The following is a 23,588-nucleotide window of genomic DNA, read 5'->3' as shown; positions in this document are numbered from 1 at the left end:
TTTAATTGTATGAAAAATAAATCCCCTAAGAAGTATTTTCATCAATCATGGAACAGACAACATTGAGAAGACACGCTGCATTAAAAATAAAAATAAAAAAAAAAAAAAATTGGGTTCTTGATAAATTGACCCTACCAAACAATGCACATGATGGAGTACACAGTACCACTTGAGACTACCATACTTCCTTGAAGATGGTTCATAGATAAAGACACAGATTTGTTAAGAAATTAGAGCTGCCAACCAGGTCATTATACTTATCAAACTTCTGACACTTATCAAACAGCTGATATTAAACTACAGAACACTAAGAACGAATTTGAGAGAGGGGAGAAATTAATTTATCATGAAGAGCCACATTATATTTTGTACTTGTCAATAGAAATGCCTATCACCTGCATCACCTTTTGAGGAAGCTTTACAAGGAATGCAACTTTTAGATTAAATAGGGTAAGGCACTTTAATTCTCTATGAATGTTGAGTCTGTCCTCTAAAAGTGTACTGTTAGAGAGTGCTTAAGAGTAATTCTGTGTAAAAGTACATACATTACTTAAAGAGTAGTTTCACTAGCTTCTAAATCATAGACACTACACAGACATTTCACTCGAGTCACTTTTTTTCCTAATAAAGCAAATCCCAAATGTGTATTTTCATCCTGTTTCTCAGAATGCAGACTAATCCATTAGACATTGTGTGGAAATAGCATGCACTGATTCCACAAGACTACCAAAGGGCCATTACAGCCTAAATATGTAATTCCAGAGAAAATAGAAACTTAACAATCTTTTGATATCTAGGTCAAGACTCTACTGGCCAAAGATGAAGATCCCATGGTGGTGGTATAATTCCAGTAGAATGTGGGATGCCACCTGTGGTATACTATTGATGTACAAGGTACTATCGATAACAATTCAAAGGGCATTTTTAGAACCACTTCAGAAACACAGGCCTGAAATGTAGTTTCATAAGGGCTATAGCACATGTCAATGACTCACTGGTATGTTCAGGTGGAAAATATCCACATTATAAAATAATGCACAAAATTCCTTTATTTTAATCAAGAAATAGATTATGCATTGCTATTTTGTAGCATAAGAATATGCAGGCAGATAACAGTCAAACCAAAGTTATTCCTAATGTAGAAACATACAGGACTACAGATTTTCAAACACTTTCAACAGCTCCAAACTCTTCTGTTTCTTAAGGCAGCATAGACATATGAGGGTTTTTTTTTTTTATGCCAGACCAAGCAGGCTGGGGAAAAAAAAAAAAAGGTCCTGGAAACAAAAGTAGTAATTTCAGTGCACTTCATATAGGCTTAAAGCATGCTACAACATAAGATTTGCCCTAAGCACGAGCTAAAGATCCAGATACCAAGATGATCTAGATAAAGTAAAAGTAACCAGCACAACTCATATCATGCTGTCATTCTTTTTTGGGCCTTATGTGTACACAACAATATCAACAAATGTTTTAAATAAATTAGCAGTGTATCTTCAACACAATTTTCCCTTCATCTCATCCATGAATCAAAATCCAGAGATTGTTGAATTGCTCACCTCTTTGAGGATGAGACATTAACCTTAAAAAGACTGAAGCACTGATTTCTGTGAAAGTCATTCCAGCAGAAGGAAGCAGCAGCCATGTAAGAGCTGTATGGGGGCTATGCACCCACCTTCAACTGCTGCCACCAGATAAGGTGAGCAGTGGCTGTGATCATTCTACAAGGAATCATTCCTGCTAGGAAACCTCACCTCAGTATGCCTATCACTGAATGCTTCCCGAAGAACTGTCTTGATGTTACTGTTCTGTTTCCAAACCCAAAGAAGGAAAGGCAGTCCTAGGAAGTGTCAGAAAGGCACATGAAGTGGAATAGGATTACACGTGCAAAATTAATGACATCTAACATTTAATTAGCATGATAATGCCACCCATTGCCTGAGGAAAAAGGATAAAATTAAAAATAAAGCTGAGAAATTCAAGACTAATAAAAGACATCTAGGCATATAATATCAACTCTTTACTACTAAAATGTATTTTCAAAAGGTGTCATGCACTTGAGACAAAGTCAAATTGTGCTTCTCAGGGAAGCCCCAAAAGTTCTCCCCATCTGTCATGTGTAATGTCAGAGCTGAAGTTCAAGGCTGCTTAAAGGAATGAGAGAAAGTCGCTATAAATCTGCAACAGAAAAAAATACTTAATGTTTAAAATAATCCAGTCAATATATGCTATGCTAACTTTAAACAACATCAATTTTTCAATCCAAGTTAAAGTAAAGTAAAGCAAGACAAAGTAGTGGCTCTACTAGACCATTTTCATCTTTCTTTATAGGACTACTACATGATTAAATGTTGTTTCATAGTTTGGGGATTATCCCTTGCTCCTCCAACTTTGAAGAGACCACTGAAGCTATATTAACAGTTTTTTGAATATCGAAGAAAAACTTGCAACAACATTTCCTGCAATGGCGTATGGCTGCTATTTCACACTTTATTTACTTCAGAATCCTCAGAAGGATGCCATATGGTGGCGATAATTTACTGTACTTGAGCTTCTCAGTTTGGTTCACGTAATTCCTCCACTGAGATTTCAATTGTCAGCTAAAGCTGGACTCCAGTTACCTGTGAAAAGTCCTTCTAGACAAGAAAATTCCCCCTGGCTCTTGTATGCATCTTTTTTGAACACTTTAATGCTTTCATTAATTGCACTTGCTTTTTCTCTTCTCTGACAGACTTCTACATTCTGAAATTTCTTCCTTCTAGTACTTTTCCTTAAGCTCTTTAAATCACAGTAATTCTTGGCATATCTTATAATCAACTCCTTTACAAATAAATTCTGCACATCATTTTATATTACTTTGAATGGGATACTGAACAGGCGTTATCCTGCATCTTAGCATATTGTCCTAAGTTTTGTCTCTTTTACAGCAATGTAGTTAAAAATACCATGGTGGCATCTTTTCATTCCATTGGCTTTATGGTCTCTTTTCTTACAGAAGAATCCTCCAGGGTCACATTAATACAAGCTATTTGGTTTAAGAAAGTAAAGCCAATTTTATCCATGACTTTAAAGGAAGAAGTTTTCTTTCCTTGTTTAACAAGGAATAAGTTAAAGGGAAAATGATACAAAAATACAAGTAGTTTATCAGGACTCTCTGAGATAAAATCCCTAATTCAGTATGGAAGCCAGAAGACAAAATCTTCTAGGCTGCCTGAGAATTACTTGATGGGTTTTATGCTATAAAGAAGCAGGAAGTTTCATTTGTAGTCTTTGGGCAACTCGTTGGCAACCTTGCATGGTGAAAATTAAGTCTGTCTGTTATGAACTGGCAGTCATCTCCTTGACCATGTGTGCTAATACTTTCTATTGTCACTGTCCTTTCCATTTCAGCATTACAGTTTGTGCTTGGAATTCACATCACCTGGAATCAGACTTCACCCTTCTGTATCCCCACAAGCACTAACAACAATCTGGCATAAAAAAAATGTTCTGTACCTTCATAGGCATATGTAATGCTTTATTTTAGCTCTCTGAAAACAGGGAGGAGAAAATACACATGGCATCATTAAAGGTTATGCATTTAATTTCACCAGAATTGAACAATCCCCTTTAAAATATATTTTTTGAGTTTTAGATAAATTCCAGACCATTTATTACATGTTTTTAGTTCATCTGAAGGATAATTTCCACTTAGTATTTTTTTATATCTGTAGTTTCTATTCTAAAGTTAACTGCCAGCCCAACTCACTAACATAGAAAATTCAGAAAAACTTCAAAGCATACTAGATTGGATTTAGGGAAAAATCTGATTCTTTTGAAATCGTCCAGCACTTGCAGCTAAGCAGCACAATAATTATAACAAAAGCATCCACTAATTCTTCTGGATCACCACTTTTCCTCATATACCAAGAAAATTTCAAGTTTTAGAAACATTCATCCTGACAATGACTAAAATAAGTTTAATTAAAAAGATAATGACATAACCATCTTCCCTGTTAGCTGCATGCAAACTGACCCAGACATTATGAACATCTGAAAATGGCCATATACAACATTGTCAAATATCTATCCAATTGTATAACACCTTCAATTTTCCAGTGTATATTCTGGTTCCTCCACAGTCCACATACTGCACTGAACTCAGTAAGCACATCACTCCTTTACACATGAATGGGACCTTTACAGATGACTCTGAAACACAGGGAAGAGAAACCCAGTAGCCCATACAAGCAGAGTCTTGTCAAGAAGCAGCTATATTGGACTGGGATTTAGGAGAAGGGCATTTGTTTTATTTTGATGATTTTTTTTCCCTAAACAGAAGATTCCTGTTGAAGCTGTGCAGACATTTAAATTTAGAATGTTTCAACCTGCAATCTGAAGAATTCTGTAAGGTTTCATCTATTTATTAATTCCAGAGCTCAGAGAATTTGGTGGATAATTTCTGGAGAAGCTTGTTTCCATAAAACTGGTGGCACTCCAAAATGCCAGAAGTATAGATGGTGTGACAGCTCTTCAGAAATCGTCATGATATCTCTACAGAAGACATTTCACCATTTTTTTCATTAGTGACCATTTGTCACTAATTTGCATGAATATCAACCCATTGACATCGGATCAGATTCTCCTCCACATTATATGAACACACCAAATTAAGGGGAACAGAAAAGTTACCACTGACACCTGGATCTAAAAAGGTGTAATGGGGAAAGAAAAGGAGAGGAATTTCCCCACACACACACTCCTTCAGCAATTCTCTAGATCGCCAGCTATTTTCCTCCTCAGTTTCTCCTAAAGGAGAAGAGAAATGAAAAAAAGTGAGAGTATCTTACAATACTGTGCTTCTCCTAGATTCCTACCCTTTATCTAGACTGTTATATAATAGAGGTTAATAGATTAATTTTCAGCTTTACAAGGGAAAGTGACATCTAAGTGTCTTCATACGGTGTCTATGTCATGGTGTGAAATGAGCCTACGGGAACTGAATGGAGCTATTTACTAAGGTTATTTATCTTTGACAGAACTGCAATATCCAGAAGCAGAGCAACTATCCCTACAGAAGCTATGCTGGATTGAATGGGTGCTTGGATTGTGTAAAGGGTGGAGCCCTTCCTATTAAACTCTGTAAAATTCATGATGCATAAACATAGTTGCTCATGCCAGAGCTCTGACCAAAAAAAAAACAAAAACAAAAACAAAACAAAAAACAGGTTAATTCATCTTCTTGGTTTTATTAATAGAGGTCATTGAATAAAAGTAAAGTGGCAGCAGTAACCTTATATATTTATAACATAGACAAAAAGCACTGTGCTACAGTTTCTGGACTACTGCAGGAATTTCCAAGGTATTCTTCAGACAACTACACATGAGCTTTGCCTATTCTTTTAGGCAACCAGCAGGAACTTCAACATATGTAACTACAATGAGATGCAGCAAAGAATTAATCTGCGATAAACTGCAATACATTGCAACATATGGAAAGCATATGAATTAATTGAGGATACCACTGTCAACCCCTCCACATTGTGGAGTACCCACTCTTCCCTAAGGGCACTTTGTGAACGGTATGATGTATGTGACCATCTGACGTAAGGACCGAGTAAGGACGCCAGCGTCAATCCATGTATTAAATATTAGCAAAGCTTAAATTCTTCCTTATATTTTTTAAGATTAAAAGCAAACAAACAAAAAAACCACTTGGATACAACTGCTCAATGGCATCCTTAGCTCTACGCACAGCTAGTTGGGCATAGTTCAGATTTTGCTAGCATCTATCTGGATTGCAATGTGGATTGGAGGCAATTTGTGCCCACTTGCAAAAAGACATACTCTTCAAGACATACACTTATAAAAGAAGATATATGCTTAAAGTACCTAGAGTCCCTATACACTCCTCTCCCAAGGTCCCAAGACTGGAGATAGCCAATTCTATCCAGTTTTTCCACTAAAAGTAATGCCAAGAAAAAGTGAAAATTTAGAAGAAAACCATAAGATTGATTTGCAATTTGGAAATAGACTTTACAATAAGAGACTAAATGAGCTCCAAGATGGATTAAGACAGAACTGAATCATGATGATACAGTCTGCACATGATAAACTACCTACTTAAGGAGAATTTCTAACTCTGGTCTCTTTAATCTAGCAGACAAAAGTACATAAAATACAGTGACTGGAAGCTACAGATGAAATAAGATGCATTTTTTAAAGTATATCACTAACCACCTTCTGATGCTCTTGAGCATGAATATATGACAAACAACAAAAATATACATATATGAGTTAGACCTTGCAGCATTTTTCTTCAAAAAAAAAAAAAAAAAGCATCTTGGTTTTGATTGTGGAACAATGATTTCGTGTCAGAGCTATAACCAAGTCTTCATATTCTGAATTTCTTACTGACATTATGTCTGACCGTCATCCAAAAAAAAACCAAGGTACCCTACATTGATTTGTACCTCAGCATCTACATTGCCAAAATGAGAATAAACACCTCTAGATAACAAAAATATCAAGTTCCTTTTAACTATTAAAGACCTACGAATGAGAAATATTCATGACATCTGTTTCACGGATAGGAACCTAAGCACAAAGCAGAAATGCAATTTACTGGGTCTGGCTGAGATGAAGCTATGAAGTTAACTTATTTCATAGCAGCCTGTGTCATGCTGTGCTTTGCATTTGTGACTTAAACAGTGATGATAACACACCAGTGCTTTGGATGTTGCTGACCAGTGCTTGCACAGTGTCAGAGCTTTCTCCCTCCTCCCAGCCCCTGAAAGTCGGTAGGCTGGGGATGAGCAAGACATTGGCAGGGGACATAGCCAAGACAGTTGACCCAAACAAATCAAAGGGATATTCCAGACTATATGATGTATTCAGCAATAAAATCTCAGTGAAATTTGTTTACATTATGCTGCACACAACATTCTATTAATATAGACTGGTATGTAACACTTTTTTGGAGAAGAACTCCAAGATCTAAATGGAGGAAGGAAATATATCTGTTGTTCAGTCTGAGCTCCTGCAAAACAGAGGGCATAATACTTTAGTCGGAAAGTACTGCTTCAAAATCATGTACAGGAAGGATGACAGAATCTAAGCCCTAATAAATAAATTCCTTTTGGAAAGTCCTTTCTATCCTGGAGACAGGCGAGAACTTTTACTTTTTAATGGAGACATATTCTTAGAATCACACTTGCAATCTCAGGTCCCACAGAGTTTAGCATTTGTTTATCAAGTAATTGCATTTAGCTTTAAAAGTCTGCAGAGAGGACTGACTACAGCTGAGAATGTTTCTCCTTGCATTGCTGACCAAAATGCAAACATCCATACTGTGTACAACTGAAAACATTTTTTTCCTTGCCTTTCATTCATCCTTACATTAAATGTTATAAGGACAAGGTCTATCATACTGAAAAGGTACATGTATTCAGTACCAGTCAACATCTTGATTTTAAAATGACATAAAATTCCTACTGTTGTATCAAAGGATCTGGGAGCTTTGTTTAATGTCACTTGGACTTCTAGTAAATGTAAATCACTCTGTTATGAATTATCTCAGACTGGTAAACAGTCATTTAGCAGAACTGATACTTCTACACAAGAAATAAAAAATATAAATATATAAACTCATTTAATTGTATTTAACACATTTCTTCCTATGAAAATATATAGAGCCAGTATTCAAATTCAAGCATGTTCCATATTTATGTCAGAACTGTGTGATTTGATGATTATTATCCCTAAACTCACACTAGGTTTACATGGCAAGGTAGCAGGGATGCTGCAGGGGTGGCCTCTGTGAGCAGAGCCCAGCAGCTGCCCCATGTCAGATCAGAGCCAGCTCCAGCTGGCTCCAAAAGGGACCCAATGCTGGCCAGAGACAAACCAGCGAGAGACGCTGGTTGGGCCTCTGGGAGAGCAGATTTAAGAAAGGGAAATTGTGCAGAGGCAGCTGGAAGAGAGAAATGAGAAAATGTAGAGAGGAACAATTTTTTAGACACCAAGCTTGGTGAAGAAGGTGGGTTCTGGAGCAGCAGATCCCCTGCGGCCTGTGGAGAGGCCCCTGGTGGAGCAGGCTGTCCCTCTGCAGCCCATGGGTCCCACATGGAGCAGATCTCAGCGCTGCAGCCCGTGGAGGAGCCCGCGGTGGAGCAGGTGGATGTGGCCTGGAGGAGGCTGTGGCCCATGGAGAGCCCCTGCAGGAGCAGGCCCTGGGCCAAAGCTGCAGCCTGTGGAGAGGAGCCCATGCAGGAGCAGGGGGCCTGGGGGGAGCTGCCGCCCATGGTACAGACCCATACTGGCACAGTTCTTGAAGAAGAGTGGATGGAAAAAAGTCTGTTTTACCAAACTTACCCAGAATCAATTTTAACCTAGTTTTGCAGTTAAAAATGTAAAGGTATTAGTCCACAATATACAGGAATTCTGCCTGGGAAAGAAAGGCTCAATCGGAAGTAAATTTAATAAATTGATGGGAAGTATTTTCTATGGAAAAAAAAAAAAAAAGAAAAGGAAAAAAAAAGCAAAGTATGTAAAATATTTAAAGAACATGGCTTAAGCTAAATAAGGCAGTTAAGGCTGCATGGATTTCTTTAGTTTTGTGTTTGTGGGGCTGCACAAAGAAAAAAATAATTCCAAAGAGAACAGAAAAGTTGAAAACAAGTAGTTACCAGCTGAAAGGGTATTGATTGATAAGTTGTTTTTTGGTCTTTGACAACCATTTGTCTCAAAGTGCCTACTATTCATATAAACAAAAGCAATCATGAAACCATGGGTGATGGAATCCATCACAGAAACCTACAGAGCAAATACCATTGCTTTCCATTTCAGCAAACTGGACAAGCAAAACAAAGCTAGTTTGAGGACAGGCCTTAAGACTGATTGCAGAAGACTGACAAGGGTAACACAGAGCACTTGTCTGTTCCACCAGTTCAAGAGCAAACACTTTTGCAATCATTAGACCTGACAGAGGCAAAAAAAAAAAAAAAAAAGACATTTTACTAAGCTGTAGGCAAATTCGCTTGCTAGTACATCAGAACATCACAAGCTGAAATTAAACAAATAAAGCTAAAGTGAGGAAAACGACTGGAAAGCAAAAGAGCTGAGGGCTACATACTATACTGCAGCATATCATAATCAAAAGATAATTCATATATTCCTTTCCTCTCCATCTTCAGGGCATACCATTTCAATGGGGTGTAGACAGCCTTGCAGTCTCTGGAACTACAAGGAGCACAATTTTTCAGTATAGCCAAAGAACGATAACAGAGCTGGGAACTTTGCAAGAAACACACTGCATGAGCATGGCAGTTTGGATCTGTGCTAGCCTAGGGGTCTCTGAACTCTTAAGAATTTTTACTGTGATTGTCAGGACTAAATGCAAAACCTTGGAACCGTGGAGAAGAGGGAGGTTTGTCTTACAGAGGAAACCTTGCTTCTATAGGAAGCCATGGTTTCAGCAACCATCATGCAAAGCGCCCCTCCTGATAACTGCAAAGCCATAGCCTCACCCTTCCCACACACATACTTTGAGCAATGTATTTTTCTACATACTCTTTATTTATGTATTTATTAGGAATGGGGACTGCATCTTAGAGATATGCATCTGAGATGGTACTACAGCTTCCCCCAGTCCTTGATACCAGTTTGTTCTTTCTGGCAAGTTGTACTTGATCACACACAATTGTTAAGGGAGCTTTGCCCTGCCCGTTAGAACTTACTAATGCCGTACATCATCTTGTCTCTCATGGGGCTGCTTCGGTTTGTCTTGGCAACACCTATTTAAGACTGGGAATGCAAACTGCATGAGAAAAGCCTCCACTATGTCTGTATGCTATAAACAAAGTCACAGTAAAGACACTCCTGCACATGCCATGTTACTAACTGTGCATATCTGAAGAATGACTAGAGAAAGACCAACATCTGCTCATTTCATATCATGCAAACAACTGCCAGCTCAATGTCCATATATGGGCAGAACCTGAAAAAGTTTTGTAAGTGAAATGTTCTCTATAATGCTACCTAATTCTGTTCTGTAATCCTCCTCCCTCTAGTACATGTGTAATTTGCAGAATGAAGTACGGGAATTCACCACCCACCTTCCTCCCTCAGAGTAGTGCAGAGCAAATACAAGCATTTCTTGTTATACATCTGTTTAAGAGTATCTGGACACATTCCTTGTTTTCCACCACCTACACCATAGCCTTCTGGAATGGGCTGCCATTTATTACTGTTGTGAAAGTACTTGGAGTTACTGCCAGAAAAAATGCAGATGTCTGCTGTTCTACTGATTAGGGCTCAGTCCTGGTGGTGGGCTGATGTGAGTATGATTTCCTTTTGAAGGATTCAAGGAGAAGGGAACAGAAAACAGAATTTCCACTTCCTTGGTGAGTTCTTGAAAGAGCAGCTAAGGTGAAGATATCATCATTTGCAGAAGCAGTGTTCTGGGAGAAAGAACTGGCCTCCATTATCTATGAACTGCAGCACTCTGTGGTCCAGAAAACGATTCAGGGATGTGAATCTTGCATATTCAGAAGCACATCTCTATAGCCTTAGAGGAATGTTTTAGACTCTGTCGAAAGGACCAGGATCTAAAATACACAGGAAACATAGTGTTGTCTCTTGGATACCTTTGCTAGTTCTTGGCCTGCATTTTTGTCATTTCTGAATCTGACTTTGGGAATGCATCCAAAAAAGATTTATCCACTACTCCATCAGTCACATAAGGAAGAACAATCAAACTCCACAGCTCTTGGATCTAGGGGCAAGGAGCCTAGATGCATTTACAGGTCTAGCTTTATGAGCCTACCTAAAGGATCCTCTAGTGTCAAAGCAATTACAAAGAGCTCTGGAAACTAAGCCGAGAGACACTGCAATAACATTTCTAATGAATTTAACTCCTATTTACAGCTTCCCTCTATTAGTTTCAACAAGTATACAATTTAGCTTTTGACATTTACAGAAAGAGTTGTCTCAAGTCCTCTTTAACTGTATTGACTGTGGCAGAAGTTTAGAAACATGTGTGCTAGAAGTACTGATGCATCCATTTCAGCCAGGAAATACTAATACAATCTCCAAGTAGCTTGTCTGATCTGGACTAAGAAACTAAGCAAAAACACAAACAAGCCAGAAATCTGGCAAAAATGGTATCTAATGAACTTATAACATCTTGAAGTGAATAATGATAGCATGATTACGACGATATTTTCCAACAAAAATAAATACATGCTCATATGAAATAATTTCTCTACAAGTCATGGAACATTACTCTGCTTACAGAAATTGAAAATCCCACTTGCAGAAGGGGTTCAAGGTTAAAAATCAGTTTGATTAGATCTAGGAAAGGAGGGAAAGGAGATTCTTATTAAGAATGTGTGTATATGAAAACCACAAGAACTTAAAACTGAGAGGTCTCTTCAGATAATGTAGGCCATACAGCACTTTACAAAAGCAAAACTTCAGTCTGTAATAAAACATTAAAACCTACAGTTATAATGTTTAAAAGGAAGGATCTGTAGAGGGAAGAAAATTTGAAAGCATCACCCATATCTAGTTTCCTGCAATAGCTGGGATCTGTGAAAGTCCTGGAAAATCTAGGCACCGTGTGTTCTGTTCTACACTTCTTTTTCTGACTCCGATTAACAAGATCATACAGATTTTCCTTTCTGATGATGTTTCTTCATGTTATTGCTATTTCTCCATTCCCTGTGTCATCTACAAATTTCACAAGTTCATACTTTGTTCTCCCCCAAGTTATGAGTTGATACACTGAAAACAATTGGTTGAAAGGCTATTCCCCTGCTTCCTCCCCCCCTACTTTAAATATGCCATTATCAATTTCTTTATCCTGAGAAGTGTTCTTATAATACTATTTGCAGCAGTTTTGCCTCTAGCTGGCTCCTGCCTGCCTTAGAATTTCCTGCGCTCATTCTAACATCTCCATTCCACTCCAGTCCTACAGGGCACTGTACCAACCAATTTAGATTTAAGTTAAGCATTTAAATCCACTCTAATAGTTAGATAAAAACAAAAACAAACCACCAACAACAATTGTCTTACCATCTCCAACATGATCTTCTGCTGATAAAACTGTATTGTGATTTATCATCTGCCTCCCTGTTTATTCTTTCCTTCAAAGCTTTCCTTTTCCTGCATCGTATTCAAATACATCAGTCTCTGGGCTCTGCTTTGGGAGCTTGAGGGGCCAAGGCCCAGCATCACCAGGGAACTCCTGAGAACCCTCTGAGAAACTTGAGGGTGCCAGTTACTGCCAGGTAAAGATGAAGTAAGGAGAGCCACGAGGATGCATGTATGAGGAAGCTCTTGTAACTTCTGATGAGTCTGATCAGCTGCCTTAGCCCAAGGTGACTGAAGCCTTTGTTATAGCTTCCCCCTAATTACGGCCTGTCAAGCACTCTTTTAGCCAGGGAGAGCCCTATATAAGACAGGGCTAGAGCAGAGTTCCGAGGGTGCAACCAACAAACACAGTAGTTTATGCAGAGGGGGTGCAAAGAAGAAGGTATAGTTTATGTGTTCAAACCAGTATAAATAGTCTCAGGTAAGACAGTGCAGAGCAGTGCCCCAGCAGATTTTAAAGCAGTCAATCCTGCAAAGCAGAGGCTTCAACCCAGATGGAGCTTTGGATGGTGGGTACAGGCCTCCACATCCTAGGCTGCTGAAAGTGGCTTCTCTATCTCAACAGGAGAGAGAAAGGAGTGGATGGAAATGCTTACCAGCAGCTGTAGGAGGAACAAGTGAACAGGGCTGATGAGCGAAGGGCCTGGAATGATGTGACAGAAAGGTATCACAGAATTAGCAAAACAGAGCTTATGCAGTGTCACTTTAAGCATTTGCACATAAGCAAGAAAGTGCCTACAAAGCACCATTATGGGGCAATCCCCAAAACCCTTTCTGGGAAACCAGCATGCTGCAGAGCCTCTCCAAAGTCCCTATACGCTAATGGATTCACACAGTGTGGGGAATAAGCCTAAATTGGAGATTTGTGTGCTGTTCTGTGATGTGAGATTACAGAGATGTGGTGGAATAGCTCATCTGACTGCAGTGCTCTAATGGGGGGATACAGGGTTTTTAGGAAGGGTGCACCAGGAAGATGAGGAGGTGCAGTTCTCCTTTATGTGAAAACAGCTGGAGCACATGGAGCTCTGCTTAGGAATGGATCGTGAGCCAGCTGAGAGCTTATGGGTGAGGATTGAAGAGCAGACCAATATGGGTGATATTTAGTAAGTGTCTGCTATAGCCTACCTGACCAGGAGGAACAAGTGTATAAGGCCTGCTACAAACAGGTTGATTTTATCAGCCACAATTTGGAACCCTTTTCCAAGCTATGAAAGAGATTAGAAATTAATTTTCATGCAAACCATTAGCTTAGTGCCAGTCACTGGGAACAAAAAAGCTCAGAATATGACTGTGTCAAATAAAAATCCTTAAGAAAAAAAGTGGGAATGAAGAATGCCATTAAATTTACTAAGTCACGTCTCTCAAAGACATGTTCTCATTGAGATAAGATATTCAATTTAACAATGCAGGATACTTCTCACCTACAAATGCCCGTACTTTTTAGTTGAGCATGCACAGACTGTTTTCTATAAATGGGGACAAACCTAGGATAAGGTCCCCTCTCAGATTTCTCACTGATATGTTATAATTGTGTAACTTTCCCATAATCTCATGGTTTTTGAATATTTACCAGAACCCTGAAGAACCACAACAAATCTAGTACTTTAGTAGTGTTCAAAATTTCTAGAAGTCACAATGTAACTTTGACTTAAGGAATGGCCCCAGGCTGACACATGCTTAACTTCAAACAGTTTAACAGATTTTACATTCTTGACTCAAGTGCTTGGAGATTACCCTTCAAAGACAATGGATTCAGGGAGGGGGGGGAGATGATGATTGCTAGGTAAATTCCTGTTTAAAATTATATTTTATCTTTATATTCTCATTTTGAAAAAAAAAAATAATAAAACAAAACAAAACCAAAAACAAATAAATAAACAAACAAAAACCACCACCATCACCACCAATGAAAACACCAAAGCACAGCAAAACCTAAAAAAGAACTAGGACAATGCAGCAGTATAAGCAATACTGAATTTCAATATGTCATAACAAGCATTGTCTTGGAACATGTTTTCAACCAAATCTAAATGGATTTATTTTGTTTAAGTCTAGAGTAGTCTTGGTTTCAGATAGAGTGATGATTTTTATATTATATGCATTGGGAAATATCTATATGGAATTTCTCAGCCATGAGCTATTAGAGGTGTTCAAGCTCAGGTGAAGGTACTGATCATTCCTTTGCTTCATGTGATATTGCAAATACCACCCTGTCACATACGCACAAGATAAAGTTTAAACATGAAGCAGTTCTCTAAAAAAAAATCTTAAGTTTGATTTGTTTTTATTCAAGACACCTGACGTTTGATAAGGACATGTTCAGTTCATGGGAATCCTGTGGCCTCTTATGCTGATAGTTGACTGTAAATCTTCAATGCAAGATATAACACAACTATAATGATTTTTTTCCTTTACCATTTTTTTGATGATTTTTTTTTTCTTTTATCATTGCATAGCTGCAATTCTTTGTCAGGTGATGTTCTATCCTCTTGGTTTTTTGGTTGTTTTTGGAAGTTAACAAAAATAAGTAATGGGAAACAGAAGAAAAGGTGAAAATCACTGGATAAAATGCTAGTGCCATAAAAAAAGAAAGAAGTTTCTTAGCATGGATGACATTTGCACAAAAGGCCAAAAATATGCATGCTGTTCAGAAAATTCCAGCAAGTGACAACTTGTATTTTATATGCCTAAATGTCTTCCTTTCAGATTCCGAACTTTCTTACTGAAATGAATGTCTTGGTCTCTCTATATTTCTTCATCATTTTAAATTCCTGCAACAACTCCTACCAATTAGAAACAAATAAGCAAAGATGCACTTTCTCATTTATATGGATGGTGTCCTATGATATTAGAAGCCACTTTTATAGACTGCCTGTGAAGATCTTAATGTATCAAATTGAATTATAGGAAAGCTTAATTACAAGACAGAACAGGGAAATTCATTCTTCTTTACAAGCTCAAGAGAACTTGAAATAAGTTTTTCCTGAGATTTTGCCCTAGCAATCAGGCAAGAATCTGGAACAGAATGATGTAAAAGAAGATCTCAGGAACATTTTTGCCTGTACCTCTGCCTAGCAGAACAATTTAGAAACCACAGAGAACAGAATCTCCATATTTCTATTTATCATACTCACTGGCACTATTTGGGGGAAAAGAAGATTTTGGCTTTTGGGATCAGGAACCTGAAGTATTTTGCAAAGGAAAAAAAAAAAGCAAACATACAAAGTGAATAAAGGCAGATTAAATACAGACCTTGTTTCCCTAGCATTTTTACAGAACATTTACAATAATTCACAGTTTTCAAGGTATACATCCCAGTTTGGTGAAAATTTGCTTTTGTTTTCCTTTTAAACCAGTGATAGAATAGTCAAAAAAACAAAAACAAACCTCTTTGATACAATATATATTTCAACAAATGTTTGAAGAATACTTAAAGCATGTCAAGCACCCTTCAAACACAGGAAGAATAGACTATGTCAATAACCGTCCAATAACAATGAGGAAAATAACAACTTTTGCCTAAAAAACTTTACAATAAAGAAACCGTATAATAAAGAAGGTCAACACTTATTTTATTTCCAGTTGGCTTTATAAATAGTACTGAATACTGGGCAGAAGTTATTTGTTTATTTTGTCCCAACTGTAGCAATCTGTGTTGAGTAAATTAATCCTTCCCTGAAGACAGCTGAACACATGGAGATGGGAGAAGTTCCTGGATGGCACCAGGAAAGGAAACACAACAGGCTGAGTTTTTTTAGTTTTCCTTAGGAGTGAAAATATGAACCAGTAAAAGGAATCTGAAAGACTTTGTGGAAAGAATGAAAGAATGAAATGAAGCAGAAAACAAAGAGATGGGTAGAATATATAAGGAAGACATGGCAGGTTGAAAAAAAAAAAAAAAAACAAAAAGAAAAAGGAAATATTAGGAAGAGATAGTTTGAAAAAGTTCTACAGTTAAACAATAACATTTGTAATGTCTCAGTTGGCCTGCTCTCGCTCTTTTCTCTCCATTTCATTTCCAATATTTTTCTTTGACTGCCTTCTGTCTCACATCTCTTGAATTCTGTCTGTCTTTTCTACTTTTCTACCCTCAAAGGTGAAAGTACAGTGCTCTTCCAAGAATTAAATCAATGGGTACTGTTTGGAGATTCCAGATTCAACATCGCTGGTATCTGGTAAATTTAATGCTTCCAAGCTCATTCTTGTAGAAAAAGTAATATTTTTCTTGCTATCCTAACACCTCTTGGTACCTGAGATAGAGACTGAATGAATGTCTCTGCTCTTCTGTCTTTCCAAAGAAGCCAAACCCAACAAGTCAGACAATGCAATCAAACCTCTCTGCAGTTTTTTAACTAAAGACACCACAAACTGATGTTTAGGTTTCTTTTCTGGCTCAAGTTTGAAAGGTGCCCGGATATCTCGTTTCTTTTCCCTGCCTAATCCATCTCAGCCCCTCAGTAACTGTCACTGTATGTAACTCCTCGTATCTACTTATCCAATCAACTTTTACTAATTCAGATCTTAGTTTGCAGACTCCACTGTGAGAGAGCAATACTGCAGTAAATATACTTCTAGATTAACAAGACCTCTGTCCTGTTTTCTCTACAGAAATAGACATATACTACTTTGAGAAAGATTTTTTACTAGCAGTTTTTTTTTAGACAGTTTTCTTTCCCACAGTATTACATATTCTGGGATGAGAATTTGTATTTATAGGTGCTAAAAGATTTCAATTTAGGTAAAAATGGACTCTGATAAACCACTAATTTTTGAAGTAGATGTCACCATACGAAATACAGAACAACAGGAAATCCTAAGAATGTTAATCATGTCAGCCAAAGAAAGTAGCATTGTCCACTTAAAATGGAAGTCTGTTTTTTGGAATTTTTAGGTCATTAAACTCAATGAAGATGGTGATAGAATCATGAGGCAATCTTTTATTTTGCATATTGTTAATCTGTTTCATTAGCTTACAGCACACTTCTCATTTCTTCTGTCTTTTTGAAATGCCACCTACACTGATAAAATTACATTAGGAGTTCTCAATATTTCCAGGAAGAAGCAGAGAAATCACACAAAGAGATGACTATTAAGAAGTACAGAAAAACAGAGTCGCTTGAGACGATCAAAATTTAACTTGTTTTAAAAACAATCCCAGACATGATACTCGGTGGGAGGGAAATATATATTTAAAAGAATTCAGAAATATTATGAACATGCTACCAAAAGTAAAGCTAAAATGCAATTTCACTTAATTTTAACGTGACAGAGGAGCAAAAAGAAACAGCTTAGAGTAAGTGTCCTTCTCAGTGCCAGTCCCTTTTAGTGTATCAGTCCATTAAGTGACAACTTTCAGTTTGAAACATCCTATGAACCTAAACTTGAATAAACAAAATGGTCAATGTGTAGGAAGGAACAGTAAAATACTAAGGCACACTAGAATTACTTATTAGCAAATACAGCATTACCTGAAAATCAATACATCATTACACACTTTTCTGTTTCACAGTCATATTCTGAAGCCTTTATATTTTCTACAATACTGGTGGCTCCCAACAGTTGTGAGTTATTGATAGCTAAATATGACTTCATTCTCATGACTCTTCACACCAAACCACGAAACAGAGCAAGCACAAACCACAGGAATATCGCTTGGTTTGTCTATTTCAAAATACAGTCCCAAACAGGTAGTTCCAGATAGCAGCAGAATTAGAGGCACCAGTTCCTGCAGAATCTCCAGTCAGCTGAAAGCTCACCTCGGAACTGGAAATTGGACATAGTCAGGACTTTTCTGAGAACTGTGTTTGCAACAGCCATAATTCTTCAGGGGTGATAAACATTAAAGCTAGCTTTGCTTTGAGCAAGAGCTTGGACCAGGCAACCTCCTGAGGTCTCTTTGAACCTGAATTATCCTATGATACTGTGCCATAGCAAACACTTAAAGCTGAAAACCCTGAAAAAATATTTTATAACCTCATTTATAAACCTTTGCCATAGAATTATTAACTTTTGAAATAGAATCTTCTCCCAAAGGATGAGAACAGGGCTGCAATCCAAAAAAATCTAGGACGTATGCACAATGGGTATGAACTTGCCCTAGTTAAAAAACAGGAACTGATGAAGTTAGTATATCACCCTTGTACCATGAGGACTTACACAAGTGAAACATTAATCCAATGGAAGAGACCTTTCTGGTTGTACAACTACATGTAAAGAACTTACAGAGGATACTACTAGTGAGCTGTGCTATTGGGAACCACAGAATTCAGGTCACATTAAAAATCATGATCCTTAGGTTCTGAGCAATGTCAAGAAATGGAGCCTCAAGTCCCACTACCAGTATCAGATATACAGATATTGCTTATGTATATGCTTCAAGAATTCTCTGTTCTACCTACTTCTGATTGATCTATGATACCTAGAGATAAAGGAAGATGTAATATTTGTTTACAAGAAAGAGGAGTTTTTCTACCAAGAAAGAGGAAGTGGGTGATAACGTATAGTGTCTGCAGGAAGTGTTCCAAGGGAAACAAGTGAAAATCACAGTCCTCTGTAATTTTGGCTTCCAGAGATATATTAGAGTAAGATTGATACTCTAAGCAATTTAGACAACTGCCTCATTACAAGACAAGGTAAACCAACAAACAGTTTTATGACTTTCAGGGCAGCTAACAATGTGGACAAGTTAAGTAAACTTTTTTTTTTCATCAGGATATAAGATTGCAGTACAAATTGCAAAGACAGGAGACAGTGATCCAACTAAAGAAAAAAGTCATCAACCACAAAAACTGAAATTAGACGGCTGTGATTGAGAGGCAGTTAGATTTCCTGTTGTCTAAACTAAAAGGATACAAAGTCTTTCCTGTGTAACATGAACGAGAAAGCAACCTGTATCGCCATATAGGGGTTGGAGGAACAACTGGAGGAAATTCAGACAAATGCTGATTATTCTATATAAATTATTCTAGAAAATGAAAATTTTCAAACAGGTACAGACTTTCTGGGAGATGGAAAAAATGGGAGAGAGCAGGAGATTACATGCAGAACAAATTGCTCTAAAGCCACCTGAGTTACTACACAGGCTCCCTCAAAGACCCCATTAATTTTTGCTTATTTTATTTTATATGAGAGTAAACAGAAATGACATTCAGCTACTTTCTGCCTAGTGGCATACAATATCTTTTTAGCACAGAAAAGAAGAACCACATCCCAAAGTTACTGGGATTTTACAACAAAGATATGTTTAAGATACTACTCCACAATTTTTTCATTTTCAATAAAACATTAGGAAAATTAATAATTTAAGCATTACTTAGAATGATAGTTTTGGCTGATGTTCCTTTAGAGGAAAGATTATGATTTCAGAGTGGATGTATAGACTTGTATCAGCAACCAGAAGTCACCCTTAAAGGTCTTTCACCAGGGGTCTCCACTCACATCGACCCCAGAGGTCCAATTTAGGCTTAGTCCTGCCTGTGCCTTCAACCTCTGCCATAGACCTTCTCAGGAATCACTAAACCTAACCCTGACCTGCAGATAGGTTTCCCAGCTGTGCCTCAGAACTGACTCATTGCCATGGACTTGCCTGATGGTCTGTATCCTTGGCTGAACCTGGCCCCATCCTCTGGGCCTGTTCTGTTCCATTGCAGTGGAGCAGCATGCCCAGCCACTGGGTGCTATCCCCCTCTGCTGCTCACGGATCCTATCCCTCACTGCTTCTGGTCAGTTATTTCCTGCAATTTTTCCTGTGCTTTCACTATCTACAAAAGAATACAGAGGGAATGGAGAAACTGCATGGAGCTGAAAAAGAAAAGATGCAGCCTTAATTATTTCAGGAGCCTCAGGACTCACTATGGTCTATGAAGTCACTTGAATTGAAGGAAGTGTTAACCAGATCTTTCATTACCTGAACACTTTAATGAATCACACTAAATTGAGTTTGCAGTCTGACACAGAAGGGTGTCACCTTTCTAGAGGAATGGAAAGACCTTGAACTCAAGTTTAACACTCTAGCAAACCCTAGAAAGCAGCAGTTTTGAACATTTCTTAAATGATCAGGACAGACATGAAGTCCATTCCTCTATCCCAATGGAAGACCAAGAATACCCACGTTGTGTTTGTCTAGTCTTATCTTAACAAACCCTCTGCAACGGAGGTTCAACAACCTATAAACTCTATTTCACTGTTTCCCACTTTTAATCTTTCTTGGAACACATGTTTCTAGACTTCTTAACTTTTTAAGAGACCTCTCTGATCTGTTTCCCTTTGAAGATGGTCCTTTAGACCTGATGCTCTAACTTCCATCTAATTAGCGCTAAGTAGTGTTGAAGCTTACTCTGTGTGTCTCAAATCTCAATAATGCATTACATTGGGATTGTTGAAATGGAAGCTGTTTGCTACTTCTCTACTTTCTACAGTTTACTTTTTACTTTTGATTTTACTCAGTTGGTAATTCTTGTAGTGCTTCCCCTATCTTACTCTGGAGATCTGCTGTCTAGATAGCCATTCTTCATTAAAATAGTTGATTAGTGTAGTCTAGTATTTTGTACTTTTTCACTTACATAATATTTATTTTAAACCTTTCTCTACTTGTCAAGATTACTCTGAAACCTAATCCTGTCCCCTGCAAAAATGTTTGGAGATCTTCCCAAGTAGGTATCAACTGCATATTTAATAAACATTCTCTCTATCTAGAAAACCACTTGACAGAATCCCATCCTTCTTGTTTGACAGTGAGCCACTGATAACTACTCTTTGAAATCATAATTCCAAGCCAGTGAAGGATAAAGCATACATACATTTCGACAACTTTTCTTCAGCACTCATTTTAAAAACAGTCAACTGATCTGATGTCAATTAACCTTGTGGTGGCAAGAATATTTGTCAGAGACTGCTTGCTCTTACAGTATCTTCCTCATGATCGAGTTTCCCTAGTTTTCTTTAGGAATAGCTTTAACGTTTTTATAAGCCATAAAACATCACATTTATCATTTACTCCATCTTCTTGAGACCTGTTATCTTGTCATAGAAGGAAATTAGTTTGCTTTACATGATTTATTCTAGACAAATCCACTTTGGCCATTGTTTAGCACTTTTTTTTTTTCCCCTTCTGGGTAATTCTGAACAGATTATCTGTTCAAGTATCTTTCCAGGAATTTATTTTAGGCTGAGTGGTTTATAATTCCCTGGGTCTTTGTGTGCTTTTTGGAAAGACAGGCACACTGATCTCTCCCTCCCCCTGCAATACTCTTACTTGTTATCTTTGAATTCTCAAAGATCATAAGGGAAGACTCTAAGATTTATTAAGTACTCCATCGTGACAGAGAATTTGAAAATATCTGACTCATCCAAGCAGACGCTAACCTGTTCTTACCCCTCTTCACTGGTTTTAATTATATTAGTCTTCAGATCACAGTCAGCTTTTTTTAATGAAAGATGAGAAAGGTAAAAACAACCATGAAACTGGCATCCATCTATTAGTTTTGCCTGTCAGTTAATTGGCCAACTCGTTCCCTTGTCTTGCTCTAATGAATTAGTTATAGGATGTTTTCTTTTAACTGTTTTGTTGTTAATGCCATGCTTAAGGCAATTGTCCCATACTTTCTTTCAATTTCTATGCGCAAAATGTTGCTCAGGGTGAAACTCAGAGGATTTGGAGAGTGCATAATACTTGATCTTATCAGTTCTGGGGGCTGCGGTCATTTCTGTCACAGTAAGCTCCTACAACTCTTTCAACCATACATTTAGCAGATTTTGTCCCTCAGTATTTCAGACTGACACTTGCAGTAAATCAGAGCGTGAGAAGAAAAACAAGATGAAATTAGATTTAGTCTCTCTTTTAACTCAACCAATGTCAAGATACAAACCTCCTTCAAAATCACACACTTAGGCAAGTCAAAGCATATACAGAATCCTTTACTACAAAACAAATATTATTTTTTGCATTTGGGTGCAATGATCTTGGTGTAAAAAAAGTCAAGGGAAAGCATGAGTAGTTTTTAACCATAGCTAGTCAAAAAAGCCCCAGAAGGGAAGTAAGTTTATTTGGTACAGCAAATACAGCCTAGTAAGACAAAACCAAACAACACTGAAACAGTTCATCTGTTTCTTTTTATTTAATTGCTATTAATGGAGGAACTAGCTCCTTGGAAGTCTGATATTAGTAGTTCTCTTTGTGCACTGGAAATTATGCAAATCTTACCTCAGAGAACCTTTGTACGTCCTGGGTCAAAGTTCCTACTCTCTTCCACTGATAATACTTGAGTAACTTCAAAATTGCTGGATTTACTGCATTATCAGATGGCACTGTCCGGAAGAAATAAGGATATTTTTTCTTATCAGCCAACTCTGGGGTTGTTGCTGCAAATGAAAGCTGAAAAACAGAACAAAACAAAACAAAAATGACAACAAAGAAATGAAAGTCACCATCAGTCATCTAGCAGCCAGAAGCAAAAATTTTGCTCTACTCAGTGCAATAAGACAGAATCCTCTAGAAGCACCCCTTTCTATCATCAGGTAATAAAACAGCCCCAGGTACCAGAAACAAAGGGAATAATTATGACAGCCAAGACTGCAGCACAGAAGTTTGCCTGGCTCCCATTTTCCTTCAGTGAAGAAGCCCCCTGTGACCTGAGTAATCAAAAGGGGCCCAGTGGCTAATTCTACGTATCTAAAAACACCAGGATTGGAATGTAGTTGGAGAATGTTCATACTAAAAGAAAAGAACAAACCTGTCAACACACATACACACAAAAAAACAAAACAACAACAACAAAAATACTTCAGTGAATTCCCAATTATTTTGGACACTGAATGCCCCAGTTAAAGGTAGCATTTATATATATATAAAGGTATATATATATAAAGGTATATATAAAGGTAGCATTTATATATATATATAATTTTTTTTTTGTGAATGATTTTCAGGCAGTGTATGGAATACCTGAATATTCACTTTCTGAAAATGCTCTAATTCCAAAGATACTTATGGTTATTTCCTCCAATATTTTTAAAGCTACTAGAATTGTGTTTCTCAAGCTTTTTTTCACTCATGCATAACAGTTGAGGGTTTTTTTAAGTACCAATTTAATGCAAATTGGTTTGACTGCAGAAAAATATGATCCCTAATACAGTTATGTTAAATCTTTCAAACTCAATAAAGAGTAAAAAAGTGGAGGTGAATTCAAGCCTATGTAAGTACATCCAACCACAGTATTAAGTTTATACATTCTTCAGTCAAGATTTTGGTATATTTGTACTAGAAACCCTCTTCTGAAATTCAGAATAGGCAGATTTGCTTTGAAATAACAGAGCTGTTTCTTCATGTTTGTAAAATCTGGATTTTGGCTGGAAGGGGAGGAGTCTATTCTCTGATTTTACACTGACAAAGAACTTATTGCATTGCTATAAGCTCTTAAGCCTGAATATAATTTATTTTCCTAATTACAAACCCTGAA

The 23,588-nt window shown here is 37.4% G+C and overlaps 1 protein-coding gene across 1 annotated transcript in view; it reads right to left on the bottom strand.

The window, feature by feature from the left end:
• GABBR2 (gamma-aminobutyric acid type B receptor subunit 2) overlaps nucleotides 1-23,588 on the bottom strand; it is a 473,013-nt gene that overhangs the window by 264,947 nt on the left and 184,478 nt on the right. The window contains 1 exon segment of the mRNA XM_035550670.1: nucleotides 22,334-22,504. Within this exon segment, the coding sequence (XP_035406563.1) occupies nucleotides 22,334-22,504 (171 nt within the window).

This window comes from Cygnus atratus, chromosome 2, assembly GCF_013377495.2.
Source record: "Cygnus atratus isolate AKBS03 ecotype Queensland, Australia chromosome 2, CAtr_DNAZoo_HiC_assembly, whole genome shotgun sequence".
In the NCBI taxonomy this organism is placed as follows: Eukaryota; Metazoa; Chordata; class Aves; order Anseriformes; family Anatidae; genus Cygnus; species Cygnus atratus.
The sequence above is the reverse complement of the archived record's forward strand: the minus strand, read 5'-3'. Positions and strand labels throughout refer to the sequence as shown.